The sequence below is a fragment of the Scardinius erythrophthalmus genome (assembly GCF_964197995.2).
Source record: "Scardinius erythrophthalmus genome assembly, chromosome: 3".
Lineage (NCBI taxonomy): Eukaryota > Metazoa > Chordata > Actinopteri > Cypriniformes > Leuciscidae > Scardinius > Scardinius erythrophthalmus.
In genome coordinates, this window is record NC_138223.1 from 3,334,491 (window position 1) to 3,348,774 (window position 14,284).

Sequence of the window (14,284 nt, forward strand, 5' to 3'; positions counted from 1 at the left end):
ACACCATGTTCTCACATCGCGGAGGAGAGAAACACTGATAACACACTGACAGATAGGACAGACCAGGGTACTTTTGATATGAAACAAAGTCTCAGCTTTCAAATTTGGTCATTTTTTAAAGAAATTTAAACAATAAATACCATTTTGTGGCTCTTTAATGTGTCTGACAGACCGCCTCAGTTAAAGCTGCTCGTGAACCGATCATCAGTTAATTTATAGCATCAAATAAACATGAATGAACATCAGAAGGAGCCACTGTATACATTTAGACTATTTTAACGATGTCTAAAAACTTTTCTGGGATGGCAGATATCGATTACAGAGAAGCCTATGGAGGAGTGAGCCAGCTCTCAGATTTCATCAGAAATATCTTAATTTGTGTTCTGAAGATGAACGAAAGTCTTACGGGGTTGGAACAACATGAGGGAGAGTAATTACTGACAGAGTTTTCATTTTTGGGTGAACTAACCCTTTAATATTCGTCCACAAGGTCAGCATGTGACTAACCGCTGTGTTCCTCTTTCTTCTCGATGTGTTTGTGTAGATCCGTGAAAGTGAGGACGAGTGGGGCGTCCCGCATTCATTCACTCTGTTCGGACAGCGGCAGTCTGTGGTCGTGGCCGCCAGGTAATGATCGAGAATGAGTTTAACTGGTTCATTATTACACAGCGGGCTTTATGCATGTCAGTATCCATGTCCTAAAATGTCAAATTCATGTTCAATGTGCAAATGATAGAAATGAATAAATCCCGACGGAGCAGTTGACGTCCTTTTGTTCTTATCGTGTGTTGAGCTCGAGAAATTCATGGGAACATCATCATTATGAGGGTTAATGATTATTTAAGTTGTCAAATGCAGATCCAAATAAATCAAGTTTGATATCAGTATATTATAAAGAGTTATACAGTGTTCTGTGATCTAGTGCAGTCGTGTCGCAACATCACATAAAAGCTGTTTCAAATACATTTACTGAAATGAGTCTGAAGCTGATTAATACTGCAGGATATTTGGTTAAAGTTAGTTTAAGTAGTTTATATAGTTTAATTAAACAAATCCAGGATTGGATTCTCAGTGGAATGACTTCAATTCAAGCTATAAAGTAGTGTCAAGAAAAAAAACGTAAAAATAATAAATAACATTATAATTACAATAAATAAAATGATAATAATAACAAGGATTATTATTATTAAATATATAATTTAATAATAATAACAAGAATATTATTGTTGTTGTTTTTTATTATTTATTTATCTATTATTATTATTATTATTATTATTATTATCATTATATATTTAATAATAAAATTGGTTGTTTTTATTATTTAATTATAATTACACAAATAATAACAATACAATTATTGGTTATAAAATTATTTATTATAGTTATAATATTATTTATTATATAATCAATTATTGTACTATTTATTGTTATATTTATTTAAAAATTATTAAATTATTATGTATTTTATAACAATAATAAGAAAACATTCTTCTTCTTCTTCTTCTTCTTATTATTATTATTATTAATAATAATAATAAACACATTTAACAATTATTATTTCTAGTGATAATAATAATAATGTAATGATGTAGTTTAAATATTATTTTAATCAAATTGCTGTTTTAAACATTTTATTAAAAGCCTCATCAGTTTGTATTACAGTCTGTCAGTGATCCGCTAGTGTCTTCACTCTGTGTGTGTCAGTGTGTGTCAGTGATCCGCTAGTGTCTTCACTCTGTGTGTGTCAGTGTGTGTCAGTGATCCGCCAGTGTCTTCACTCTGTGTGTGTCAGTGATCCGCTAGTGTCTTCACTCTGTGTGTGTCAGTGTGTGTCAGTGATCCGCTAGTGTCTTCACTCTGTGTGTGTTAGTGTGTGTCAGTGATCCGCTAGTGTCTTCACTCTGTGTGTGTCAGTGATCCGCTAGTGTCTTCACTCTGTGTGTGTCAGTGTGTGTCAGTGATCCGCTAGTGTCTTCACTCTGTGTGTGTCAGTGTGTGTCAGTGATCCGCTAGTGTCTTCACTCTGTGTGTGTCAGTGTGTGTCAGTGATCCCGCTAGTGTCTTCACTCTGTGTGTGTCAGTGTGTGTCAGTGATCCGCCAGTGTCTTCACTCTGTGTGTGTCAGTGTGTGTCAGTGATCCGCTAGTGTCTTCACTCTGTGTGTGTCAGTGTGTGTCAGTGATCCGCTAGTGTCTTCACTCTGTGTGTGTCAGTGTGTGTCAGTGATCCGCTAGTGTCTTCACTCTGTGTGTGTCAGTGTGTGTCAGTGATCCTCCAGTGTCTTCACTCTGTGTGTGTCAGTGTGTGTCAGTGATCCGCCAGTGTCTTCACTCTGTGTGTGTCAGTGTGTGTCAGTGTCTTCACTCTGTGTGTGTCAGTGTGTGTCAGTGATCCGCTAGTGTCTTCACTCTGTGTGTGTCAGTGTGTGTCAGTGATCCTCCAGTGTCTTCACTCTGTGTGTGTCAGTGATCCTCCAGTGTCTTCACTCTGTGTGTGTCAGTGTGTGTCAGTGTGTGTCAGTGATCCTCCAGTGTCTTCACTCTGTGTGTGTCAGTGTGTGTCAGTGTGTGTCAGTGATCCTCCAGTGTCTTCACTCTGTGTGTGTCAGTGTGTGTCAGTGTGTGTCAGTGATCCTCCAGTGTCTTCACTCTGTGTGTGTCAGTGTGTGTCAGTGTGTGTCAGTGATCCTCCAGTGTCTTCACTCTGTGTGTGTCAGTGTGTGTCAGTGTGTGTCAGTGATCCTCCAGTGTCTTCACTCTGTGTGTGTCAGTGTGTGTCAGTGATCCTCCAGTGTCTTCACTCTGTGTGTGTCAGTGTGTGTCAGTGATCCGCCAGTGTCTTCACTCTGTGTGTGTCAGTGTGTGTCAGTGTCTTCACTCTGTGTGTGTCAGTGTGTGTCAGTGATCCGCTAGTGTCTTCACTCTGTGTGTGTCAGTGTGTGTCAGTGATCCTCCAGTGTCTTCACTCTGTGTGTGTCAGTGATCCTCCAGTGTCTTCACTCTGTGTGTGTCAGTGTGTGTCAGTGTGTGTCAGTGATCCTCCAGTGTCTTCACTCTGTGTGTGTCAGTGTGTGTCAGTGTGTGTCAGTGATCCTCCAGTGTCTTCACTCTGTGTGTGTCAGTGATCCTCCAGTGTCTTCACTCTGTGTGTGTCAGTGTGTGTCAGTGATCCTCCAGTGTCTTCACTCTGTGTGTGTCAGTGTGTGTCAGTGATCCGCTAGTGTCTTCACTCTGTGTGTGTCAGTGTGTGTCAGTGATCCGCTAGTGTCTTCACTCTGTGTGTGTCAGTGTGTGTCAGTGATCCGCTAGTGTCTTCACTCTGTGTGTGTCAGTGTGTGTCAGTGATCCGCTAGTGTCTTCACTCTGTGTGTGTCAGTGTGTGTCAGTGATCCGCCAGTGTCTTCACTCTGTGTGTGTCAGTGATCCGCCAGTGTCTTCACTCTGTGTGTGTCAGTGATCCGCCAGTGTCTTCACTCTGTGTGTGTCAGTGTGTGTCAGTGATCCGCTAGTGTCTTCACTCTGTGTGTGTCAGTGATCCGCCAGTGTCTTCACTCTGTGTGTGTCAGTGTGTGTCAGTGATCCTCCAGTGTCTTCACTCTGTGTGTGTCAGTGTGTGTCAGTGATCCGCCAGTGTCTTCACTCTGTGTGTGTCAGTGTGTGTCAGTGATCCGCCAGTGTCTTCACTCTGTGTGTGTCAGTGTGTGTCAGTGATCCGCTAGTGTCTTCACTCTGTGTGTGTCAGTGTGTGTCAGTGATCCTCCAGTGTCTTCACTCTGTGTGTGTCAGTGTGTGTCAGTGATCCGCCAGTGTCTTCACTCTGTGTGTGTCAGTGTGTGTCAGTGATCCGCCAGTGTCTTCAGTCTGTGTGTGTCAGTGTGTGTCAGTGATCCTCCAGTGTCTTCACTCTGTGTGTGTCAGTGTGTGTCAGTGATCCGCCAGTGTCTTCACTCTGTGTGTGTCAGTGTGTGTCAGTGATCCGCCAGTGTCTTCACTCTGTGTGTGTCAGTGTGTGTCAGTGATCCGCCAGTGTCTTCACTCTGTGTGTGTCTGTGTGTGTCAGTGATCCGCTAGTGTCTTCACTCTGTGTGTGTCAGTGATCCGCTAGTGTCTTCACTCTGTGTGTGTCAGTGTGTGTCAGTGATCCGCCAGTGTCTTCAGTCTGTGTGTGTCAGTGATCCGCTAGTGTCTTCACTCTGTGTGTGTCAGTGATCCGCTAGTGTCTTCACTCTGTGTGTGTCAGTGATCCGCTAGTGTCTTCACTCTGTGTGTGTCAGTGTGTGTCAGTGATCCGCCAGTGTCTTCAGTCTGTGTGTGTCAGTGTGTGTCAGTGATCCGCTAGTGTCTTCACTCTGTGTGTGTCAGTGTGTGTCAGTGATCCGCCAGTGTCTTCACTCTGTGTGTGTCAGTGTGTGTCAGTGATCCGCTAGTGTCTTCACTCTGTGTGTGTCAGTGATCCATCAGTGTCTTCACTCTGTGTGTGTCAGTGATCCGCTAGTGTCTTCACTCTGTGTGTGTCAGTGATCCGCTAGTGTCTTCACTCTGTGTGTGTCAGTGTGTGTCAGTGATCCGCCAGTGTCTTCAGTCTGTGTGTGTCAGTGTGTGTCAGTGATCCTCCAGTGTCTTCACTCTGTGTGTGTCAGTGTGTGTCAGTGATCCGCTAGTGTCTTCACTCTGTGTGTGTCTGTGTGTGTCAGTGATCCGCCAGTGTCTTCACTCTGTGTGTGTCAGTGATCCGCTAGTGTCTTCACTCTGTGTGTGTCAGTGATCCGCTAGTGTCTTCACTCTGTGTGTGTCAGTGTGTGTCAGTGATCCGCTAGTGTCTTCACTCTGTGTGTGTCAGTGTGTGTCAGTGATCCGCTAGTGTCTTCACTCTGTGTGTGTCAGTGTGTGTCAGTGATCCGCCAGTGTCTTCACTCTGTGTGTGTCAGTGTGTGTCAGTGATCCGCCAGTGTCTTCACTCTGTGTGTGTCAGTGATCCGCCAGTGTCTTCACTCTGTGTGTGTCAGTGTGTGTCAGTGATCCGCCAGTGTCTTCACTCTGTGTGTGTCAGTGATCCGCTAGTGTCTTCACTCTGTGTGTGTCAGTGTGTGTCAGTGATCCGCTAGTGTCTTCACTCTGTGTGTGTCAGTGATCCGCTAGTGTCTTCACTCTGTGTGTGTCAGTGTGTGTCAGTGATCCGCTAGTGTCTTCACTCTGTGTGTGTCAGTGTGTGTCAGTGATCCGCTAGTGTCTTCACTCTGTGTGTGTCAGTGTGTGTCAGTGATCCGCTAGTGTCTTCACTCTGTGTGTGTCAGTGTGTGTCAGTGATCCGCTAGTGTCTTCACTCTGTGTGTGTTAGTGTGTGTCAGTGATCCGCTAGTGTCTTCACTCTGTGTGTGTCAGTGTGTGTCAGTGTCTTCACTCAGTGTGTGTTAGTGTGTGTCAGTGATCCGCCAGTGTCTTCACTCTGTGTGTGTCAGTGTGTGTCAGTGTGTGTCAGTGATCCGCTAGTGTCTTCACTCTGTGTGTGTCAGTGATCCATCAGTGTCTTCACTCAGTGTGTGTCAGTGATCCATCAGTGTCTTCACTCTGTGTGTGTTAGTGTGTGTCAGTGATCCGCTAGTGTCTTCACTCTGTGTGTGTCAGTGTGTGTCAGTGTCTTCACTCAGTGTGTGTTAGTGTGTGTCAGTGATCCGCCAGTGTCTTCACTCTGTGTGTGTCAGTGATCCGTCAGTGTCTTCACTCTGTGTGTGTCAGTGTGTGTCAGTGATCCGCCAGTGTCTTCACTCTGTGTGTGTCAGTGTGTGTCAGTGATCCGCTAGTGTCTTCACTCTGTGTGTGTCAGTGTGTGTCAGTGATCCGCTAGTGTCTTCACTCTGTGTGTGTCAGTGTGTGTCAGTGATCCGCTAGTGTCTTCACTCTGTGTGTGTCAGTGTGTGTCAGTGATCCGCTAGTGTCTTCACTCTGTGTGTGTCAGTGTGTGTCAGTGATCCGCTAGTGTCTTCACTCTGTGTGTGTCAGTGTGTGTCAGTGATCCGCCAGTGTCTTCACTCTGTGTGTGTCAGTGTGTGTCAGTGATCCGCTAGTGTCTTCACTCTGTGTGTGTCAGTGTCTTCACTCTGTGTGTGTCAGTGTGTGTCAGTGATCCGCCAGTGTCTTCACTCTGTGTGTGTCAGTGTGTGTCAGTGTCTTCACTCTGTGTGTGTCAGTGTGTGTCAGTGATCCGCCAGTGTCTTCACTCTGTGTGTGTCAGTGTCTTCACTCTGTGTGTGTCAGTGTGTGTCAGTGATCCGCCAGTGTCTTCACTCTGTGTGTGTCAGTGTGTGTCAGTGTCTTCACTCTGTGTGTGTCAGTGTGTGTCAGTGATCCGTCAGTGTCTTCACTCTGTGTGTGTCAGTGTGTGTCAGTGATCCGCTAGTGTCTTCACTCTGTGTGTGTCAGTGTGTGTCAGTGATCCGCTAGTGTCTTCACTCTGTGTGTGTCAGTGTGTGTCAGTGATCCGCCAGTGTCTTCACTCTGTGTGTGTCAGTGTGTGTCAGTGATCCGCTAGTGTCTTCACTCTGTGTGTGTCAGTGTGTGTCAGTGATCCGCCAGTGTCTTCACTCTGTGTGTGTCAGTGATCCGCTAGTGTCTTCACTCTGTGTGTGTCAGTGTGTGTCAGTGATCCGCCAGTGTCTTCACTCTGTGTGTGTCAGTGTGTGTCAGTGATCCGCCAGTGTCTTCACTCTGTGTGTGTCAGTGTGTGTCAGTGATCCTCCAGTGTCTTCACTCTGTGTGTGTCAGTGTGTGTCAGTGATCCGCCAGTGTCTTCACTCTGTGTGTGTCAGTGTGTGTCAGTGATCCGCTAGTGTCTTCACTCTGTGTGTGTCAGTGTGTGTCAGTGATCCGCTAGTGTCTTCACTCTGTGTGTGTCAGTGTGTGTCAGTGATCCGCTAGTGTCTTCACTCTGTGTGTGTCAGTGTGTGTCAGTGATCCGCTAGTGTCTTCACTCTGTGTGTGTCAGTGTGTGTCAGTGATCCTCCAGTGTCTTCACTCTGTGTGTGTCAGTGTGTGTCAGTGATCCGCCAGTGTCTTCACTCTGTGTGTGTCAGTGTGTGTCAGTGATCCGCTAGTGTCTTCACTCTGTGTGTGTCAGTGTGTGTCAGTGATCCGCTAGTGTCTTCACTCTGTGTGTGTCAGTGTGTGTCAGTGATCCGCTAGTGTCTTCACTCTGTGTGTGTCAGTGTGTGTCAGTGATCCGCTAGTGTCTTCACTCTGTGTGTGTCAGTGTGTGTCAGTGATCCGCCAGTGTCTTCACTCTGTGTGTGTCAGTGATCCGCTAGTGTCTTCACTCTGTGTGTGTCAGTGTGTGTCAGTGATCCGCTAGTGTCTTCACTCTGTGTGTGTCAGTGTGTGTCAGTGATCCTCCAGTGTCTTCACTCTGTGTGTGTCAGTGTGTGTCAGTGATCCGCTAGTGTCTTCACTCTGTGTGTGTCAGTGTGTGTCAGTGATCCTCCAGTGTCTTCACTCTGTGTGTGTCAGTGTGTGTCAGTGATCCGCTAGTGTCTTCACTCTGTGTGTGTCAGTGTGTGTCAGTGATCCGCTAGTGTCTTCACTCTGTGTGTGTCAGTGTGTGTCAGTGATCCTCCAGTGTCTTCACTCTGTGTGTGTCAGTGTGTGTCAGTGATCCTCCAGTGTCTTCACTCTGTGTGTGTCAGTGTGTGTCAGTGATCCGCCAGTGTCTTCACTCTGTGTGTGTCAGTGTGTGTCAGTGATCCGCCAGTGTCTTCACTCTGTGTGTGTCAGTGTGTGTCAGTGATCCGCCAGTGTCTTCATTCTGTGATTGACAGATCTGCTTTTCTTCCTCAGTTCAGAGTCTGAGATGGACAAGTGGGTGGAGGACATCAAGATGGCCATCGAACTGTCGGACAAATGCAACGGATCCTCGGCCGAGATCCTGTCCAGTGGTTTCACTGACGGAAGTAAGTCACACACACTTTTCTGCATGTCATCCACTGAGTTTACCGATCTGACACCGGCCTCTTAGATACTAATGCTTGCAAAAGAGTTCATGACATGTTTCAGAGGAATAGTGTGCTTGACCGACTCTTGCTGTGATGTTGAACGATGCATATGTTCATGAGTGTGTTACACACAGTTTGTGCTCACTGTACACTGAATTAACAGAGCAGTTTTTGCACGGGATCATGTTTCACAGGTTTCCAGTCTGATACACACACACACACACTCTTTTTCTTCTGCTTTATTCAACTAAATCTCTTCTGCTTTTCTTTGTTGGCATTGTTCCTGTCATCTGGACGTTGGGTTTGATGTCACTGTGAAGTGTGTGTTTGCTCACGGTTCTCTCCTATGAGAGTTTTTGTTCACTGTCATTGTGAAAACCTCATGAAAACCTTTCTGACTTCAAAGGACAGTGTCGACTGTTGTAATTGTCTGTAAAATTCATTTATTCATTCATTCTTTAGTTATAAAAATAATTATATTAATAATAATAATAATTATTATTATATTATTATTATTATTGCTTACAAAAATGAATAATGGTAATTTTTATTATTTTACCATGGTACATATGGTACAAAAAACACCTTTTATTGTTTTTGTTTGTTTTTTGCAATGGCTGTTTAAATGGCTGTTCTTCCCACATTTCCCAGAATCCCCTGAGGAATCTAGCGGTGACCAGGAATCAGAGGATGACTTGAGCGCGTCTCGGACGTCTCTCGAGCGGCAGACGCCTCACCGCGGTAATACCACGGTTCATGTGTGCTGGCACCGCAGCACCAGCGTGTCCATGGTGGACTTTAGCGTAGCGTTAGAGGTACCGGAGCGAAGCCGTCGTGATCCTGAGCTTCCAGTCTCTGTGTCCTGTGCTTTTCCTCCGTTGTGTCTCTGTGTTTGTGTTTAATCTCTCTCTCTCTCTCTCTCTCTCTCTCTCTCTCTCTCTCTCTCTCTCTCTCTCTCTCTCTCTCTCTCTCTCTCTCTCTCTCTCTCTCTCTCACTCTCTCTCACACTCTCTCTCTCTCTCTCTCTCTCTCACTCTCTCTCTCACTCTCACTCTCTCTCTCTCTCTCTCTCTCTCTCTCTCTCTCTCTCTCTCTCTCTCTCTCTCTCTCTCTCACTCTCTCTCTCTCTCACTCTCTCTCTGTTTTCAGGGCGACTCTTGTAATTGGGCCCTCATGGAGTTTGTGCACCGTTTCTATTTCCACGAGTTCATATCTGGAATTAATCGTCGTAATTTTATTGGTAGTTGAAAATATTATCAGATTCACTAAATTTGAATGTAAAAATAAGCAAGTGTGCACAAACACATGAGGGTCAAGATATAATAACTTTTCATTCACTTCAGGAAATCCTGTTCCTAACGAGTATTCTTGTCTAATTATCCAGTTAAACTATCAATCCAAGATCAGTTTGCTTGAGAAGCAGCGCTGCATAAGATATTAAGACTTTAGTATTTGTTTCCTTATACAGTATATATATATATATATATATATACAGACCCTTTCCAAAAAATTAGAACAAATAAACAACTAAATACTTGAAATCGTTTAAGCTGTGGGCCCTGAATCTATAATCTATGAAAGTTTAACGTTTTGAATGGAATTATGGAAATAAATAAACTTTTCCATGATATTCTAATTTTTTGGAAAGGGTCTGTATATGTATATATATACATATATATATATATATATATATATAAAAAAAAAAAATCGGGCTTTTACAAGTACTTCAAACTTTTCAGGCAAGGTTTGTGTACAAATTTTGATTGCCAGCGCAGTAAAACACACAATACACTCGTGGTATATTCATAATCAATAAAAGCTGATCTCATGGAGTGTTGCCTCTCAAGTCAGTGGATCTTGTTTTAATGGTTTCCACTGGAAAGATTCCTTCTAAACTCTTGTTTCAGTGTTTTAGTGTGACGTGTTCTTCATCAGACGAGTGCTGGTCTTCTCTCTCTCCCTCTCTCTCTCTCTCCGTGTCCCTGTTCAACCCCAGTGTGTGTGTGTCATGTCTCTGACTGTGTGTGTTTCTCTTCTCCTCTTCTGCTGTGTTAGACGGCTCTAGTCCAGTCAGTCTCTCAGAGGCTCCCGCTGTGGCCCCGCTCAGAGCCCAGGGGCCCGTGTCTCTCGCTCTGGTGTGTTGGTATCGTGTCCAAAGCCTCTCCTTTAGCGAATCCTGCAGGAGTAGAGAGGTAAAACATGGACCGCTTCACTCGCGCATTCAGAAGAGTTAAAGATGCGACAGAGCGACGCTTCGGTTGTTTGCGAAGATAAACCGCCTGTTTAATGGCATTTTTAACCGAAGTCGCGTTTAAGTCTCTTAACCAAGGACAAGAGCTCGGGCTGTCCTCAAACATGTGTTGTTATTGATAACTAAAACTATTAAAAATCATTTTCGGTAGTTGAAATAAATCTGAAATAAAATAAAATACAAATATTCAATCAAAAACTGAAGCTTAAATGAAAATTAGAATTTACTAAAACTTAAATAAGTTATAAGAAAATAATTAAAGTTATAAGATTTTATTTTAATAATTATATAAATTATAAGCAAATTAAAATATTTTTAAAACATGGCAAATGCATTTTACAACATTTATAATATAATACGTTTTGTATAGTAGTATCTTTAAAACATGATTTTTATATATATAATAAATTATATATATATATATATATATATATATATATATATATATATATATATATATATATATCAATTAATTGTAAGTTAAAGAATAGATAGACTGCACTAATATTTTCCCAGAAAAAAAAAAAAAATAATAATTATACATTGGAAACTAACTGAAATAAAATAAGTTGAAGTACATAATAAGTTACTAAAACTAAACCAAAAATAAATGAATACTGAAAATATAAAAAAGCCATTTTTAAAGTAATAATACTATAATAGGATTTTAAAATGCTTAAATGAGTCCGTTTTGTCTAATAGTGGATTGTAAATTCCCGCAGTGTCACACAATCAGTGATTTCTGTGTTCATCACCGCCGCTGCTTGAACAGCCTGAGCTGGACTTTCTACTTCGCACACACAGTATAATAACTGATATAAATATAGTTAATGACTAACTCTTAGTCGTCCCTCTGAACACTGACTGTACTTGGGGTTGTGATGGTGTGTGTTCGCTTCACTTCAGTGTGTTTCTCTCGTGTTGAATGTGTTTGATTCTTCTTCAGGTCTTTCACTAACAGCACAAACGACATTCATACAGGACTCGATCTTGCAATGATGACAATCAAAAGAAGCTAGAATGGTAAAATAAAGATAAAATAAAATGAACTTGACATGGCATCTTAAAAATGCAGCGTTTGTGTCAAGATATGCTGAATAAACTACAAGACATACAAAGCTGAGTGCATAGTCCAAAAATGAAAACTAAAACTGAACTGAATCCTGTATGAATGGACACTTTCTCTATTCAGATGTTGAATATTCAAGATTCAGCTCTATTTAGAGGAAGAAGTGTCCTTGACATTAACATGGTGACACTTTGTGCTGTCAGTCTCATGCCTTGAGTCCAAAATATACAACATATTATATTCAAGTCAAGTGAGTAAACATTGCCTTTGGTAACCTGCAATTTTTGAAATAGTGAATATATTGTGATTTAAACCATGCATAATGTTAAAATCAGGAATTTTTACATTATGCATGATTGAAATCATGATATAAGATATTTAAATCATGCATTGCGTTAAAATTCCTAATTTTAACATTATGCGTGATTTAAAGGGACAGTTCACCTAATTTTTTTTTTTTTTTTTTTTTTTTACACCCTCATGTTGTTCCAAACCTGTACGAGTTTCTTTCTTCTGCCGAACACAAAATAAGATATTTTGAAGAATGGACACTGTTTGACAGATCATATTAACTATCCTATAAGCCTATTACATCACGATTGTATCTCTCGTACTGTATATTGTGATTTAAATTATGCATTGCGTTATAAGAGATTCAAGTAAATCAAATATATTTGATTACTAAACTAAATGTTGTAATATGTACTTTGAAAAACTTGATATATTATATTTAATAATATAAGTCCTATTAATAAGTTAGTGAAGAACTGAACTATTAAACTGAATCAACACTGAACGGACTTCATCTGAACAATGACACTAATTTCTTTTTTAGAGCCGCTTTACAGCAGAATTGAACCCGGTTTACATCATTGAATTATTATTTTCCTGTAAAGCTGCTTTGAAACAATCTATTGTATAAAGCGCTATAGAAATAAAGGAGACTTGACTTGTAGATTTTGGACCCTGGTTGAGTGTGAAGCGTCTTCTCTCTGTTTCCTCATTGCTCTTTATTCTCCAGAATCAGTTGTCTGGGAATCTTCTGAGGAAGTTCAAGAACAGCAACGGTTGGCAGAAGTTATGGGTGGTCTTCACCAACTTCAGCCTGTTCTTCTACAAAACACACCAGGTGAGACGTGCGCACATTTTCGCATGACTTTTGATGGAGTATTTGTGCCGTGTTTGATGTGGAAGTGTGTTTGCAGGATGAGTTTCCTCTGGCCAGTCTTCCTCTGCTGGGATACTCCATCACCATTCCCTCAGAGTCCGAGAACATCCATAAAGACTACGTCTTCAAGCTGCATTTCAAATCACACGTCTACTATTTCAGATCCGAGAGCGAGTACACGTTTGAGAGGTGCGTACGGGATCTCCGATCAACCAAAACGCTAGAGTGTGTTCCTGGAATAAGAATACTTTATTGCAAAGACATATTACACAATTATATTATTTGGGGAGCAATGATATATTGGCCGCCGTATCAGCCGATATATGTTCATTTTTAATGTTATTAGTAAGAAAATTTGGCCAATATCTTTAAGCCGATAAATAATTGATTATTTGCTTCAGTTGAATGCTTGAAATATGATTGGAATCACTTCGAAAAGGAAAATGCAGTTCAGTGCAACATGTGCAGCGCAAATCTGTCATAAAATTATAATGAGAACACTATTGAAAGGAGCTTTGTTGAAGTGAACTTTTTTTGGAACTTTTACCACTTTTGTGTTTGGAATCAGGCTCTCAAAAATTCAATACATTTCAGATTTAGATTTATCAGCCAATATATCAGCTTTCAAATATAAGGAATTATCGGTTATCATTTTCAGATCTGTGCATCCCTAATATTATTTTCAGAATAGTAGTACAAAAAATAAAATAGATAAGTAAAACTATGTAAAATATCTCAAATTAAAAGCAAACAGTGCATAAATATGAATATATATATATATATATATATATATTTTTTTTTTTATTTTTTTATTTTTTTTCATTTATTTTATATTCTGTTTCTGTAACAAAATGTTATACTTTTTTTGGTAGCATGTTTTCAAAATAAAATACTCTTATTACAGAAACATGCTACAAAAAATATATTATTTAAAGAAAGGTGTTACAAAAAATAAAATGGATAAAACCAACTAGATGAGTACAAAAATACAAAATATGTCAAATTAAAACAAAAAGTGCATGAATCATAAATAATATATTTGAAAAAATACTAATATAATAAAAAATATTTGTGTATATATATATATATATATATATATATGTTACATGGCTTGGTGGAATTCTTATGTAGAATATCAAGAAATAACAGAACGCTGTGAAGTATAACACACCGTTGCCATGAAAAACAGAGCGTTGCTATGGACGCGGGATTCTAACCGTAGAGACAGAACAGACTATTTTCTTTAGTGGAACCCAGAGCCATAGAGAGAGAGAGTTGCGACAACGGAAGTTCAAAATGCTTAGTTGTCACGTGATTCGCGTAGACCTCAGATAGTTCCAGGAAGTGCTTCGGAATCAACTAGCATGCTTTAAAACACAAGTTTATTTGATTCAGATGTACTGATAATATACAATCTTATTCTTTAAACATCTTACCTTTTAAAAGTGCATCACAAACGGTCTGTTCTACCGCGCTGTTTTTACTTCCGGGAACTATTGAGAGGCTCTACGAGCCGCCATTGCTGTAAAAAAAGCGTTCCATTGTTGTCAATGGAGTTGTCGCAACTCTCTCTCTCTATGGCTCTGCTGGAACCAATACAATCGTTTTTAAATCAATAAACTGCTTTTTAAATCAATATTTTGTGTCAAATTATTGATTTATTTGGTAGGTAGCCATGTAATAAGCGGGATAATGTAGAGCGAGGCGGTTGTTATAGCGAATACAACCCCTTCATGATTCAAGATCCGCCTCAAGACCCCTCCGCCTGTCGGGGTTGTATTCGCTATAACAACCGCCTCGCTCTACATTATCCCT

At 41.1% G+C, this 14,284-nt stretch overlaps 1 protein-coding gene across 3 annotated transcripts in view; it reads left to right on the forward strand.

Annotated features, from left to right (window-relative positions):
- Positions 1 to 14,284, forward strand: part of farp1 (FERM, RhoGEF (ARHGEF) and pleckstrin domain protein 1 (chondrocyte-derived)) — a 92,106-nt gene that overhangs the window by 76,692 nt on the left and 1,130 nt on the right. For all 3 annotated transcript variants that reach the window (XM_081360977.1, XM_081360978.1, XM_081360979.1), the window contains exons 22-26: positions 545 to 627; positions 7,827 to 7,939; positions 8,633 to 8,796; positions 12,323 to 12,430; positions 12,507 to 12,658. In XM_081360977.1, coding sequence (XP_081217103.1) covers positions 545 to 627; positions 7,827 to 7,939; positions 8,633 to 8,796; positions 12,323 to 12,430; positions 12,507 to 12,658 — 620 coding nt within the window. The remainder of the gene's footprint in view (positions 1 to 544; positions 628 to 7,826; positions 7,940 to 8,632; positions 8,797 to 12,322; positions 12,431 to 12,506; positions 12,659 to 14,284) is intronic.